At 44.4% G+C, this 17,056-nt stretch overlaps 1 protein-coding gene across 1 annotated transcript in view; it reads right to left on the reverse strand.

Moving 5' to 3' along the window:
* The window catches only part of LOC146810442 (chromobox protein homolog 2-like), a 215,115-nt gene that overhangs the window by 186,497 nt on the left and 11,562 nt on the right, over positions 1 to 17,056 (reverse strand). Inside the window, exon 2 of the mRNA XM_085617445.1 lies at positions 6,670 to 6,713. Within this exon, the coding sequence (XP_085473571.1) occupies positions 6,670 to 6,713 (44 nt within the window). The remainder of the gene's footprint in view (positions 1 to 6,669; positions 6,714 to 17,056) is intronic.

Raw genomic sequence — 17,056 nt, forward strand, 5'->3', positions numbered from 1 at the left:
CTCGCTTCCTTCTTTGCATAATTACTTTCTCTTCAGCTTTTTTCTCTGCTTCCTTCTACTGTACTTGTGCACCATTTCTTGAATTTTCTTGCGTTCGACCCGGTTTCCTATTTTAATACCATCCACTGTCTTTTTACTTCCCTTCTTTATTATTTTATTCTTTTCCCTACTGGCTTCTGCTGTAACCTAGACACTGCCCACCCTCTGATTTCTTACTCGTTCCTATTGCCTCGCGGAATCTCTCTCCTGGCTTCTTCCGGTTTTCGTTCTTCGCATCGCCTCCCTTTCTATCTCTTCTTTGACCCGCCCTTCATTACCTTTAATCCGTTTGTTTGTTGAACTCTTCTTGGCGCGTTTCTGCCTTTTGCCTGTAGTTTACACTCCTCTTTATCTTATCATTTGTCCTCTTCCCTTCTGCACTCTTCCATCCCTTTCCTCTCCTAAATGCATGCACCCTCACGTCCAGTTCTTCAAACTTCCCTCTTCTATGGCCTAATCTTTTTCTTCTTTTGTACACTTTTCACCTCTGCCTTCTCTGTTCCCCCTTCGTCATTCCCTCCCCAAGTCATCTACTCCCGTGTTCGCCCCTCCTCGCCCTCTTTGTTTCATTTTCTCTAGCTTACCTTGCCTCATTTTCACTCTTTTCAAATTGCATACATCCAGGATATTTACTGTAGGTGCGCTACATCAGCTCTGACTACACTTCGCTGGCATAAAATACAACAAACCTCAGTTTTACCTTCCCATCCCACAACAAACAACCAACCACACACACACACACCCAAAACCACACCCACCCACCCAAAACCACACCCCCACCCAAAACCACCCCCCCAAAACCACACACACCCAAAACTACACACACCCACACCCAAAACCACACACCCACACCCAAAACCACACGAAACCACACACAAAACCACACGAAACCACACACAAAACCACAAACAGTTTTTTGGGGTGTCAGCATAAATACGCTGTCAAACACGATGAACACCTCGGGAAAGTTTGGGAAGTCACCCCGAACTGTGAAACCACTTGCTGTTGCAGAGTGAGTTCTGTACACATGGCAATACCTTGACACAGCGGACTGTTGCAAGGAATGCTTTGAGCCTCGGAGGCTGACAGACCTCAGTCTGTGCACTAGTTCACCCAGTCTTGGCACTGCATGAAAACAGGGTGCCCACTGTCCAGCATGAAGTGAGACATTGTGATCGGGGCTGGAGATGCTATTTAGCAATCTGCTTAGAACACTGTTTCATTTATGGCATTAAACACAAAGGAGCACTGGCAACGCTGATAAAATGGATTTCATTTTGAATAGTGACTAAAACTTTAAAAAAGCCTGCAGTACTGAAACAAGCATTTGCAATGCAATAGGTCTCGCATTTGCAAAAGTTTAAGCTATTGGCATTGTTCATGACAATGCCTTTTTTATCTATTTTATAAAACAAACATAAATAATGCCATAATCATTTACAATGCCAATAGCCAGTGTTGCATTATCATTAGCAATGCCAACTGCTCACACTTTTATAATGCGAGACCTATTGCATTGCAAATGCTTGTTTAAGTTAGGATCTATATTCTCTCTGTGGATGTCTACCTCCAAACACCTTTCGTAGGAAAAACATGCCATGGGTGACTTGTAGACTGGTGCCTAATATTAAAGACATATGCACATATCGGTTGAAATAGTATAAGTTGCCAAATATTTTTGATCACAAATATATCCCCCCTTCCCTATGGTGTTCATGCTACAGCAGTAACGAAGCACTGCTCTGAAGATTTCTGGCCATTCCTTTCGTCAACACCTAATAACTGTCTCCTACTTTCTCTTGCACAGCCTTGTTCCCCTTATCCTCTGCACTTCACTGGACAGACAGTTACATGTGACCCTGCTGTAAAAGGAAGGGGCAGGATACAAGAGATTGAAAGAGACCTAAACCAATGTAGCAAGAAGTATGAAGGAGAGGGAGACGGGTGTACAGATAGAGATGATGTATAGGTAAGATGTGAGGTAGGAAAATAAGTAAATTGAGAGTTATGAGATAGTCACAAGGAAAGCAAAAGAGGAAGATATAGGTAGAGAAATAGGCAAGGAATTTGTGTGCAATAGAGATCGTGATAAGGAGAACAAAATAGAGAGGCAAGGAAGTACAGTACACCAAGAGGGGAGTCAGAAGTAATGTTGAAAAAGGAGAATTAGAGAAAGGCTAAGGACAGAAGAAGGTAGACGCAGAGAGCGCCTTGGGGTAAAGCAAAGAGACGCACAGTGGAGAGAGCAAATGGGGAACAGATATAGAAAAAACAGCCACTTAAAGGGGGTAGTGGGTAAAGAGAAAACGGCAGGGCTAGGGTTGAAGGGTAGGAAGAGAAACCTGGTGTAGAGAAAAAGAATGCAGAGGCGTATATGAGGTGGAGAATTGTGAGATAGACAAAAAAAAAAAAGAAGATGGTGAGATAGAGATCTACAAAGAAAGAGGCTAAGCGAAACAGTTGAGGTGGAAAGGGTGATCTGAAATGGAGGATGCCCAGAGAAATGAGTTTGTGTGAGACAGAGGTACAGAGAGGCAAGAGTTGATAGAGAAATGGGTAGAGGCAGAACAATACGGGTAGAAATAAAATAGAAAGAAAAAAGTATGATATTTAGAGAGGTAACCAGAGGCAGAACAAGAGAGAGGGAAGGTGGAAAGGTGTGTTGGTGAACTACTAGGGAGGTAAATTGAATGGTTAAGTAGTGAGTGGCGGGCAGATAGAGGTGAGGGAGATGTGAGCTAGAGTTATCAAAATGGGTGAGAAAGGGCTGAGGGTGAGGTATGATAGTAGACACCTGGAGGAAACGACAGATAAGCAGTAAAGATAGAGAGGTTATGTGAGAAGTGAAATTTAAGGGGATTATGGTAAGTCAGATGAAAAAAGCCAAGTGAGGACAGAGATGGATACAGAGTTTAGCTCGACAGAGGGAATCTAGAGATGGATATAAATGTAGGCAAAGAGTGGGTGAGGGGCAAGGCAAAGTTATGAGAGAGGTGGAGACATTAAATCGAATGAGGTATATTGGGTATTTTTAGAGACAGACGAGGAAGACAAAGTTGAGGTAGAGCTCAAGGATCAAGGTACTTAGAGCTGTAGAGGTATAGAAAATGGTTAAGACAGAAGAGGTGTAATGAGGAAAGGAAAGAGAAATTACATATAATTGCCATCAACTGAATGAGTGTGCAGGTTAAGGCTGGGCAAGTAAAGGCATGCACACTAAGAGGCAGATTTATTTTATGGCAACAGGGCAGCAACCAAAGATCTTGCGCTGTGTTGCGCAGGGACGAGGGGAGGTGGTGGGGGCGTAGAAAGCAGCTCAGTCATAATTCTTTAAAAATTGCCTACTTTTGCACACTACCCCGGTAATGGTATGCAATCAGGCATGACCCATGGACATGTTGCAGCGTACTGCAGAGTTCTTGGTCTGTTGTCTAACACAGGATTTGTACTGGAAGCATACCCTTCAAGTACAAAAGCATACGCTTAGACAAATTTTGAACCATGCCTCATACTCTATGTGTGCTGTAAAGTGCAGTACACATGCAATGTGTGAAACGTTTGGCGAAATTAAAACATTTCTCCATGTCACCGCCTGCTTCAAGAAGCATTTTTTTTATGCCCAGCTTGGTTATCCAATTAGATCAGACCTGTCTCACAAGCTATGGGTGCCCTTCCAATAATCTACACCAAAGTAACAACCCCTTGTCTCAAAGTGTTGCCAAGCAATGCAAAGTAGCACAAGTCATTTGCGCTGATAAAAGGGCCCTTTTCAAAAGCAAAATAACGTATGCGCTTAAAATTAAATTCCCAACAAAACCAGTGTAAATCTATCCATAAGTTCAGTTAATGCCAGGATGTCAAATAAGAAAAAAAAACTTTTTGAGCAACATATTCCTGAAGGGATTTCAACTGCCCCACCACCAGCAGCACCGTCAGAAAGAGTGTGTTTGGGGGAGCCATGGGCAGACTAAACATTTCCGATTCTAGTACCCATCAAAACACTTAACATGATACAGGGGTATGACATTTTTTTATACACCGAAGCTCAGTTCAAATCATCTGGGGGTCAAGGACAAAAGGTATGCATATTTAGTCTACTGGACAAGCTGACCCACCCTCTACAGGACACGCCCACTGGCAGTCAGCAACAAAAATACCTCAGCATGGTTGTGCGGAAAAGGACGGTTTGTCTAATGATAAGGCAAGAGAAGCATCCTCATTAATAAGATGTTCAAAATGGAATAAGATTCATTTTTTTAGGGTTCCCCTGAGACAACAGATGCGCAGTCAGCAAATGTTTAAAAACCACCAAAAAATGTTTTAATGCGGGATTAGAGCCCACCCATTATTTACCATTGGTTGACTTTGGTGTCACTCTTGTTTCTTTGCTGCCTATTGGTCAGTGCCTCCTGCTTCTTACTGGGGCTTCAAGTTTTTGCCCCAGCTGGTATTTTTTTGCATTTTTTACTCTTGGTCTTGTACTTCATAAGTGTGCATGTGTCCGCAGTCCCTTCTCCCATCGTTCATACTCTTTCCCCAACCTACTTCCCTCATGTTGCTTGCTCCCCTCCCCCTGTTGTGGTGCTGCCCGCTCCAACTCACCCGCATTTCCCTCATGTTGCTTGCTCCACGCTAGGAGATCAACACAACGAAGGGAAGCATGTGCTCGATAAGTCAGGAAGTGTTCTGTGTGGCTAACAGTTTTAAATGGGGAAATCAGCGTAAATCCATTACTAGCAAAATACAGAAAAAAATATTTGGGGCCCTAATCTTAAAAGTCGAAAAATGCACCTGAAGGTCAGACCTTGCATGGGTGCAGACTTATAACTTTCAGAAATTCAGAAGAGTCCAGCATACCTATGTGAATTCCATTCTTGCACGAGCAGATGATCAGAAGATTTTTGCATGAGCAAATATACAAAATGAGTAAGTGCAAATATGCTGTCCTTCTCCAAGGGGAAAATATTTGCCCTTGAAGAAAAAAAAATCCTTTCCCTTCAAATACTCTTTTTGGGAGGATGTGAGGTCATTTCCTACCCTTGGAAATATTTTAATACTGCCCTTATCTGAAAGCATTTGACCCTTTTTCAGGTTAAAGTGGCTGGAGTAAAGTATGGGAATACCCATAAGCCTGTGCGTTCCTGTAAATGGCGAAGACCTGCCTTTCTTCCCTGAAAAGTCTGCACAGTAACAGCTACCTCAGTGGCTGAATAGAATCCTGTTGTAGTTCAATCATAAACACCTAACACCAATAGACTGAACCCATTCGTTGTCCCTTTAATATCCAGAACAAGGGAAGGCTTTTGAGCCACAGATCTTTATGGCAAATTCTGATTAGGGTATTGTTTATTTCCAATAAAAGCTTTTCAGCAATCCGAGTAACTCTGAATTACTCCAGCATGCCTAACTAGCACACCAGATTAGGCATGAACCAAAACAAACTACCAACACTCAAACTCCAGCCTACAATCAAACATAATACTATACTTCGTTTCAATTAATATACCCATATAATGGCATGAAGTACTATGGCACTGCGACTAGATTACAAACAGCAGGACAACTGTGGCATTTGTTTGCATGATGTGAGAAATTTTATGAAGCATCCCATATAACTACAGCTCGTGATAATATAACATCCATATGGAATTGGCACTGTAGAATGTTGCATAATCCAATATACTGTATGGTGTCAGCATGACAAACCTTTAGGTGTGAAAATTACTCAAACTGGACTTCTACACAGTAGTAAACTCTACAAAAACACCCTTGTCAAGGCTGTGCCATATAAAGTATTATACCTTCTAACACAAGACTCTCTTGCCCAATGTTAAAAGCGGAGTATAGGAAAAAATAAAAAAAAAGACGAGGCCATTACACCAGTTTCGGAGGACCAGGGAAGCATGTTCTGGGTCACAATTTAAAGTTTTGATGGTGTATGCCAAGCTCAGTGGACTAACAACAATTGGTGGACAGAGTTTGTTGTTTGCCAACGGGTGGCACTTTCCAAAGGGGGGGGGGGGGGGGGGGGGGGGGGGGGGAGTGTTGTTCGCGGCACAGGGAAATTTACAAGAGATCTGGAAACCGTGCTAACTGAAAAAGTTTGCGATTAGCTTTTTTGTATGAGAATCTGCTCATGTGTATTCCTCTCCTTGTCAGGAGCAAAGTTCAAACCGTTTCCAGCACAGGAAGAGGTTGGTGAATATTCTTAAATATGTAAGTTTGAGAATCAGCATAGACTTACAAGGCGCTCCTAACTTGGAACTACTCTTTCCAGCCGCTGAATGTGGATTTAAGGGTGGTGGCAGAATTAGAGCCTTGCTAGAATCCAACCCCTGATGTGTCCAGGCATAGATGAGATTCGGACAATAGAGCTCTGATATAATGAGAAAGCTGCTGGGGCTTTTCAGCTCAATGCACAGCACAGCACGAAAAGGGACAAGTAACCTTTGTATACATTGTAGCTCTCAACAAGTAGTTTTTAAAAACCCCACTCCACTGGCATACCGTTTTACACTTACACAGCTACTGCTACACAATCAGTTTTTTCCTACTTCGGATAACGAGTCACACTGCCCTACATTTACTCTCCTGTGAATAAAGACATCTTCATTGCTTGTGTTCACTTACTTGGAGGACCAGCCACGCCACTTGACCAGATACTCGAGCTTACCCTGCAAAAAAACGATGTAGAAGTTAATAACTACCAGCGCAACTATAACGTCAGCATCAACAAGAGGCAAGGAACAGAAACCACTCCAACATACTAGCACCAGATACTCATCCCACTTCTTTGCAAATGCCATTCAAGCCCACCAAATGAAATTCAACCACCAAAAGACCATCCAAATTCAAGCACAAATGCACACACCTGCAGCAAAAGGAACTGGAGTTGTAAGGAACAGATTTGTTCCTGTTCAAGTCCATGCTCAAACAGGTAAGATTTGGCAAAGCAGTGTAGTTATAACACCAAACAGACCTGAGACTGTCAGGGCACCAAGCTAGGCTGCTCATTCAAGATGACCCCACCACCAGGCATGTAATTGGATCGAAATAAGCGAACACTGAATGTTCAGGTTACCACCCTCACAAACAAGGAAGACCGCTGCCCACTCCCCCCCCCCCCCAATTTACCCTGAAGGGTATACCGGCTACCATTACCTGAACATCTGAAAAGAGGAATACCTAAAGGGTTTTCACAGGCCATCTGCAATGCCCAGCTTCCAACCAAAGAAATGGCACCCTCCTACTAACCCTCAAACAGCAAACAGATGCATCACTTCACTCATCAAAAAATGAAGCACCAGTTGTCTTCAATTGGTTTACCAGCAAAAACCGCCACAACCAAACATTGGGAAGTGTTTTTAATAGCTTTATAAGCTGTGCAATATGGTAGCACGTACATCTAAGCGGTTTCTCCTGGGGCCAATTTAATTCGGAGTTTGAACTATGATCTTTGTCACACTGCCCGTTTCCAGCCTAGGGTTCTCAATCTGTATTTGGGGCTTGTCTGTGATTAGGGGTTTCGACCAGAGTGAGGGACCCAAATGGAGTAGTAGGAAAAGATAACATGAGTAAATAGGCACCGCATCAAGGACTCCTATCTAGCATTCCATCTATCCCATGGGCCAAGGATATGCAACATGTAATAAGAAATCGGAAGCATGGATCAAATATTAGTGTTACTCTAAGTAACAAAACAGGAAACCTAGGAGACAGACCCAAAATACTTTGTTGTGAGAAAGCCCAATGAAGACAGCAACAAGTGACAGAACATGCAGTACACCCCCTCCTTTTCTTAAGTCATTTTTTTAGAATCAATTTTGGGGCGGGAATAGTAAACAAAATAAAAGCCTGGATTGATCGGTAAAGGGAAACACACTTAAAGCAGGTTAGAGAGAGATTAGCAGCGTATACCTTTCAACTACCCTTTTAACCTTCCTACACAGATAATAAAGCGAACAAGGCAAATAAATAGAATGGGCAAGCCCCTCCTTGTGCCAGTCTTTTACATCGTCGGTAGATTGTATGGGGAAGGTGAGCTCAAATTGTAGGGCTAGGACAATAAGAGCATTTATGAGGTTATTTGAAAATGTAGCCATGTGTTGCAGGAGTGTCTCTGGGATTCCACAGGTCTTTTTGCAACGACCGCTGGCATACCACATAATGGGATTTCACAGACCCCTAACAAGACGAAGCTCTGTATGGGTGCCCTGGCCATCCCAGTCCGTTAGCAGCCAGGCTATAAACGGTAGCAGACATTCAGTATTTTCGCCAAACCCACTGGGAACAGGACGGGAAGTAACTCGGCAAACCTACAAATATGAACAAAAATTGAAGTGAGGTAGGTGCCTTATTGCTGTGCTGCGTCTTGCTCATTGGTCAATTAATTAGTTGCCCTGTGTGTGCCGACATAGGCCTTGTAATAAATAACTTGTGGCAGCGGTTTTCCTGCATTTAGAGCTTGGCAGCACTTAAACCGCAAGGAAATCATGCATAATTTATCTGGGTGCATTTTATTTAATGGCATTCAGCCTCACTGTAGTTCTTCAATTATAATGGAAGAGGGAACTACAAGAACCAGAATGCAAAGAGGATAGATCTAGAAAGCAGGGACTGCAAACATGGCTACCACACTTTGATTGAATTAGAAATGCTTGTTATGTACCCCACCAGCCACATTGTGTAGCACTCTTCCTGGATATTTAGGGCCGTTTAGAGACATACCTTGTCAGGTGCCATGTTTCAGGATTACTTGGTCATCAACATACAAAAGGGCATGAACCCTTTCGCTGCTAGGCCTTTTACCCCCCTGTGCGAAGCCTTTTTTTGGCTATTGGGGGTAGTTCGCGCTTAGGCCCCCTGTAACTTTTTGACCACATATGGTATCCACACCAAGTTTGCGTCCTTTTCTTCCAAGATCATGGGGATTTTAAAGGAACTCGTGGTTTGTTGATTCCCCTTGAGGGGACCCAGAAATTAGCCAAAATACAGCAACATTGTGTTTGTTTTTTGGGAAAAAGTGCTGCAGAAGAAAGCGTCTGGTCTTTCCCCTGCAAATGGTATCAAAAAAGGTTTGTGGCGCTGAAATAATCATCTTCCCAGCTTTCAGGGACAAGCAGACTTGTCAGAAAACCAACATTTTTTTTTACAGTTTTGGCATTTTACTGGGACAGTGCCTATTTTGGTACTTTATGTGCTTTCAACCTCCTTCCAGTTAGTGGTAGAAATGGGTGTGAAAGCAATAAGGGATCCCGGAAAGCTATACATTTCTGAAAAGTAGACAAATCTGAATTCCGCAAGGGGTCATTTGCGCGGATCCTTCAAAGCTTTTTTTTTTTTTTTTTTAATAGATGCCTACAGTTGAAAATTAGAAAAATTGAAAATGAGTTGAAAAAAACAGCCATTTCAGCCAACATTTTAACCTGTAACTTTTAAGTATGACAGATATTTGAAAGCAATATCGGCAGGCCCCTTCAGGTTGTGGGGATATATAGGACTTGTAGGTTCACCAAGAACCCGAGGAACCCAGAGCCAATAATTGAGCAGCGTCTAGCAGTGGTTTTTCATGGTGTACCGGGTATATAGCAATGAATTTGTTAAAATATAAAGAGTGAAAAATAGGTATCAAAGACACCTATGTATTTCCGAAACGGGAACAAGATATAGAGTTTAGAAACAGTAGCTATTTGCACATCTCCAAAATTGTGGTTACTTATATTAGCCTGTAGTAATTTTTCAAAGTGACTTATTTTTTACGCATTGTCTTACATTAGGAAGGCACAAATGCATAGAAAGTCAATAGGTAATAAACAGTTGGTCTACAATTCTGAGTTCCCTTAAGTCTCCCGATAAAAATGGTACCTCACTTGTGTGGGTAGCCCTAGTGCCCACAACAGGAAACGGCCCAAAACACAACGTGGACACCACATTTCTACAGTGAAAACTGACCCTTTTTTGGCAAAGTATCTAGCTGTAGATTTTGAACCCTATCTCAGCCGGCACCTAGGGAAACCTAGCAAACCTATACATTTTTGAAAACTAGACACCAAGAGGAAGCCAGGATGGGGTGACTTGTGAGGCCCTCACCAGGTTCTGTTACCCAGAATCCCCTGCAAACCTCAAACTTTGTTTAAAAAAAAAAACATTTTCCTCACATTACTGAGATGGAAAGTTCTGGAATCTGCGTGGATCCACAAAATTCCACCCTCCCCACATTCCCCCAAGTCTTCCGATAAAAATGGTACCTCACTCGCATGGGTCAAGTTCCCGCGACAGGCAAGGGCCCAAAACGTATTGAGGAGACCTCTAAATTACCCATCACAAAACTACCTGGTTTTGCGGGGGGTGGGGAGGGTCACCTGGGTTTTTAGCCCTGGGCTCGGCAGTCAACTTGGGAAACCTACCGAACCCATACATTCCTGAAAACTAGACACCTGGGGGGAGTCCAAGAAGGTATGGCTTGCGTGGACCCACCAACGTTTTCCTACCCAGAATTCCCTGCAAACCTCAAATTTAGCTGAAAACACATTTTCCACATATTTGTGTGGAATCACCGTGCGGTGCCAGCACAAATGTCCTATCTCACATAGTTCCCTTTAGTCTCCTGAGTAAAAGGATACCTCACTTGTGTGGGTGGGGCAAGGGCCTGTGACTGGGAAGAGCCAAAAACATAGGGCTCAAGGGTATAGCACTGCAAATTATCAGCGCTACATTTAAAAAAGAAAAAAAAAAGTTTTGCAATTTCTGCATTGGACACCCACACAAGTGAGGTACCATTTTACACGGGAGTCTGAGGGGAACGCTGTGGGGTAGGACATTTGTGCCGGCATGGTGATTCCACACAAGAACATGTGGAAAATGTGGGTTTTTTCAGCTACACTTGAGGCTTACAAGGGATTTTGGGTAGGAAATCTTTGGGGGATCCACACAAGCCATACCCAGCTGGACTCCCCCAGGTGTTTAGTGAGGGGGGACATTGGCATGCCCGTTTTGGGCAGCCCCACCCCTAAACCCAAAGGGGAAAAAATCCTGGTTTCTAGTGGGCTTTCATACAATCAAGATGTCATCCATGTAACGCCCCCTCCCGGTTTATGCTAGACTGCAGTCCTTCAAGGAAGGCCTTTGACATGGTACACACGCATGCTGCATGACCAATTTCTTCACCTGGGTTCCAGATCCGCATACAGTTGGGCCACTCCGCCCTACGATGCACGTGTTACCATGCAGGACCTTCCTTGCCTGACATAGGGGTTCTTTGTATTTCGGATATACTGCCTCTTAGGATAAGTTAGGACAAGGTGATTTTGGCTTCCAGTGGATTTTAAGCAGGAACCTCTAACATTCCTAGGTATGGTGTGATAGCGTGGAAGAGCTGCAAGAAGCAGGAACAATGGAGATGGGGGGAGTCTGATAATCTCACGTTCTTCCACTCCAGACTAGAGGTAGCAATGTTGTCAAGAATGGAGTTGCCCAGATGGTTCCATTCTTTAAAACTTTATAGGGCTGTAATTTAGAAGAAATGTATCCATCCAGAGTGGAGTTTTGTTAACCTGTCATGGAAGTGTCTCCCATAGTCTATATCGCTCTGTATGCTGGGTCTGACGTGGAACCATATAGCCAATCATTAACCACTATCAAATGGACAGTTCTATATCAGTATATGAAGTCGGCCATACCCAATGACCTATTATACGTGGATTTGCAGTGTTTGGTCATTATTACCGTAGAAAGCTCACCCTATCAAAAAAATCCCCTCACCAGAGATGCAAGATTTCTGAAAAATTTAAAGGAAAGTCTAACTAGACAGTTTTGAAGGCTGCTCAATATTTTGGAATTTGTGATCAGTTTAATAAGGGCACCCTCCACATAAGCTATAGTGGGAAAGTAGCCCAGTGAAGAGTATATTTTGAAGGCTGCCCATTAGGGTTTGCATATTTTCTGATCGGACTACTGCCTCTATGTTAGCTACCTGGATCACCAGGTATATGATGCAATGAGGGTTTACTTGCATGCATCCAGGATTGGTCGTGGTTTTCTGGTTTACTCAGTCGAGCGTGTGAATTCTGTATTCATGCTAGGTGTTCCATGGCCATGGCAAACACCAAGAGTGACAACGTGCATCCCCAACAGGTCCCCCCCAATATAGGGAATGTGTGTGAGAGGACACCCCTTATCGTCACCCACTGCAATGATCAAATCCGCAACCATCGATTTGATATATCCCATAAGATTGAAAAACCACCAAACGGAGTGATGGTAGGGCACAGCCTCTCCAGCCCTGGCTCCATGCACCTGCTGATCCTAACTCCCCTAGGACCTAGAACACGGCATAGTCACAGACTAGCAGAACAATACAAACAATAACTTTATAATGCACATGCAATATATACGAGGGATCGGTGCATACGTGTGCAAGTAAAACAAACACGCGCACAAACACATTTAATAAACAAAAAAACACATCTTACCCTTCATAATGGACTGAAAAAAAACTACAAAACTAAATTCACTCAATGAAATCTCTCAACAAAAAAAAAAAATAAACCAAATAAAAAAAAATATAACATCCACATGGGTTGAACTCAAATTCTCTTGTTGCCCGCAAAATGTGGATCTACTGTATTTCTGACACCATTCTTCTCCTCAACCTTCTTAGATGTCACAACCTCCTCAACTCAACAAATCAGATCCAACCATGCCTCCATTTGCCTGTGCTTTTCCCACATTAACTACTTCTTCCTCCAACTGCACATCCTCCTCTAAGATCGTTACTGCAACATAAGTCACGATCATTACCATTCTCCTCAACCAAATATTCATCAAATTCAAACTTAGATATACCACTGCAACCAGCATTATTCCTGGAAAAATATTATATTTTTTTAAAACAGGTGCTTAGCCAAACTACTCTTGTATCTTCTCCACTGATGAGGCATAATCTTCATTCTGAATCAACTTCTCAAGATTACATTTAGTCCCGAATCCTCTACCTCTCATAACTTTAAAAGATGAAGTTTCCAAAGCCTCATGGTTGGTAGTTCTATACATCCAAAGTCTTAAAACGTCCATCTCCCAGTCACCACCATTCTTGATAGCTAGATGAATGGCATTATTAAGAACTCTATTAAACCACTCAATCATGCAATTCCCACTGGGATTAAACATGGAAGTAGTCCTATGCTTAACAACAATCTTACTGAAATAATCTTTAGCTAATTTAGACATGCACTGTACCCAGTTATCACTGATAATATGTACAGGCGATTCCTCAAACATGAAAACCTTGTTAGGAAACAAGCACTTCCTCAGGATAATATTTTCCCCAAGATTTTGATTATAGGCTACCTGGAAAACACATCAAGTATGTACTTAGCTGGGGAACCGATGGGGCCCATAATATCAACAGCCACGGTTCACTGGAATTAGAGGTTCACACGTTAGGTCACAAGGTTGAGAGACTTGTCTGAACTTATCTGAATTCGCACACCACAAGCAATCCCTCACCATTCTTTCAGTACACATGTCCAGGCAAGGCCATCAATACCATCTTTTGATTTTTTGTTTTAACAATGCTTTCATGACAACTTCACAATTTTAGCAGGCAAAAGAGAAGGAGGAATTACTTTATCACCTCCTTATAGAGTACCATGTATAACTAACAGTTCATTCACTTCCCAAAAAGCGTTCAAGTCCTTCACTATTTGGTGTTTCACTGTGCAACCCTGTTCTACAAGACAAGACGGGCCTGAAAATTAGAATCTAAAGAATACACTGTCTTCCATTTTTCTTCTTCCACTGGCGTTATGCCATGATCATAGATTAATGCAATATGGAAATCTTCCCACGCATTTTCTTGACATTCTTGTACCTCAGTTGGCATACGAGGAAAAAAAAATCTGCCAGCACATTTTTCTTTCCCGGTAGATAGTCCATAGTATATATAAAGACCTGAAGCCTCGGGGGGGGGGGGGGGGGGGGGGGGGAGGGAGGGGGAGCTTGCCTGAGCCCAAGATGGCTGCTTAAGCAGAGAGCTCAGTCGAGCCATCACAAAATTTGTCAGATATCCTGCATCAGAGCAGATTCGGCTGCACGAATCAGATCGACCTGTGTGCGCCCTAAGTAGCAGGCGAATTCGTAGCCACTGATCTGGCCTGATGTGGGGGCCTTGACCTGCGCAGCGTAGACTGGAGCTGCGACGCGGGCAGCGCATCAGCGGGTGGCGAGTGACGTTAGCTGCTTGGCAGGGGACCAGTTGAGCGAGTTGCCGAACCACCCGGCTGCGCTCGCTACCGGAATAAGGAGCTGCTTCATCAAGCGGAATTGGAGACTCGCCTGGCGTCTTGACTTTGACTAGGCCCAGGGCGTCATTTGTATTGCGGGGCCCACTGCCGGGGAAAACAGTGCCGACCGTCCAGACGGCACAGGATCAACGCCGGAGCAGATACCCAGCCCCCTACACTGGCGGTTGCGCGGTCCGGGTAGGTGGCCTCGCATTACTTGAACGAGCGGCGCTGCCCTGGGCCCCTTGCCTGCTATCACACCCAGACATCAATAAAGGCGGCGTGACGCAGTTGTGGGACCGGGCTGTGAAAGATTTAGACACTCAGCGAGACCGTATAACACGGGTAGCGGCGCGAACGCTTTGTGGGTCCAGCTGCAGGGGAAGGTGCTTCTGTTCATGGTGCACACAAAAAGAGACCTACCTGGCTGAGACGAGCTTGAGGGACTGAGCTTCGGGGGAGGGAGACGCCCTCCCCGGATACATATCGGTCTCGGCACGGAGGCCTGGCCCGGAAGACAGCGGCTGTCCCGACGCCATTACTGTCTACTGCTACTAAACATTAACAGGAGGTACCTGGGCCTAGATATTGGCGGCACTGGGCTGTATCGGCTTAATTGCCGATCCTTACCGCGGCACAGCACCCAAATTGCCTTACTACTAGAGGAGTTCAACCCAGATGCCATCTTCCTGTCGGAGACATGGCTCACGTCTCATTCAGAACCAGATATAGTCTCCGCCTTACCCCCCGGGTTCCAAATTCACAGACTAGACCGGATTAAGGGGAGAGGTGGAGGCCTGGCTATCATTTTAAAAGACAAGTACTGTTGTCGCATCACTACCGAAGCTATTCCTGAGTGCGAAAGCCTAGCATTCAGCATAGACTTTACTGCGAACATCTCCTTTACTGGTACTCTGATTTACCGGCCCCCAGAACCAGCTAAGCTGTTTCACAAATCCCTACCAGATATCTTAGCCAACCGAATTTTAACCTCCGCCAACTACACGATTCTAGGAGATCTTAACCTTCATTTTAACTCTCCCACAGATCTTATCGCCAGGGAATTAATCGACGATCTTGCAGCCCTTCAGTTGATCCAGCTGGTTACAGCCCCCACCCATGAAAAGGGTAATCTCCTAGACCCAATATTTAGCAACTGCACTGAGCTAATAGTGGGGCAACCTACTCGTCTTCCCTGGTCGGACCACTTCTTGGTCCCTTTGTCCTGGCTCACCGATAAGTCCTTCTTATCTACCCCTCAACCCGTAACCAAGCGCAACTGGAAAAAACTCCCTATAGAGCCATGGGTAACTAACCTAGAGCGCTCCTGCCCACCACCCTGCATAGACCCCAACCAAGCAAATAAAAATTACGAGAGTTGGGTCAGGGACTCACTAGACACTATCCTTCCTCTACGGAAATCCATTCCAAAGAGGACACACAAAACTGCACCTTGGTTCTCAGACACTTTGAGAGACCAAAAGCGCCTCTGCAGGAAAAAAGAGAGAGCCTGGCGACTTGATTTCCACCCTGACAAAAAATCCCAATATAAAGAGGCAATCAAAACCTATAGAAATGGGATCAGGACGGCACAGGCTTCCTACTTTGCTGATAAAATTATAGCAGCCAACTCAAAACCCAAGGAGATTTTCCACATAGTAAAAAATTGCATCAAAGCGAATACTGCCCCCCCCTTGACAAAAACGCCGGAACAGTGTAACGAGTTAGCAGATTTTTTTCATAACAAAGTCTCTCAAATATACTCCTCTTTCCCGATAGTAGCCAATAACTCAGGAATATCCAATCATACTCCACTGAGCACTTCCCCCCCCTCAGACCAGTCTACTCTGGAACGCTTCCCTCTACTAGACCTGGACACCCTTCATAAACTGGCATGGCTAGTTAAATCTGGCTCCCCCCGCGACCCGGCCCCTCCGGAGACACTACTTCAGGCAAGCCAATCTATACTTCCCGTGGTACTAGACCTACTCAACTCTTCCATCGTCTCCTGTACTGTACCCACTGGATGGAAGAGAGCCATGGTTCGGGCATTGCTAAAAAAACCCACTCAACCCAGAAGATTACTCCAGCTACCGCCCAATCTCTTTACTTCCCTGGTAGTAAGGTGCTGGAGAAGTACATAAATACCCAACTAGTACAATTCCTGGAAAACAATCTGCTCCTGGACCCAACCCAGACAGGTTTTAGGCCCAAGCACGGCACTGAAACTGCCCTGCTTGCAATCATCGAAGAGTCGCGAAAGATATTAGATCAGGGAGGATCAGTGGCAGTGATCCTCCTTGATCTAAGCGCGGCCTTCGACACGGTCAGCTACGCCACCTTGCTGAACCGCCTATGCAACATCGGCGTCACAGGCGATGCTTTGAATCTTTCCTTAACAACAGATCTTTCCAGATCTTTGACGGGGATACAGTATCAGCCAGTAAATCTCTGAACTGTGGAGTACCGCAGGGCTCCTCACTGAGCCCTGCGCTGTTTAATGTATATATGAGGCCACTGGCTGGGATCGTCGAACCATACGGTATAAAAATTGTATCGTATGCCGACGATACCCAGCTAGTGGTCTCATTGGCTCAAGAGGGTACCAAACATATGTCAGCAGGTCTGATGAAATGCCTTGAGGATGTTAAGGAGTGGATGACACGCTCCTCCTTAAAGCTTAACGGAGACAAAACTGAGCTCATGCTCCTGGGCTCAGCATCCCCAGTGTCTCT

This window comes from Triturus cristatus, chromosome 7 (genome assembly GCF_964204655.1).
Source record: "Triturus cristatus chromosome 7, aTriCri1.1, whole genome shotgun sequence".
Lineage (NCBI taxonomy): Eukaryota > Metazoa > Chordata > Amphibia > Caudata > Salamandridae > Triturus > Triturus cristatus.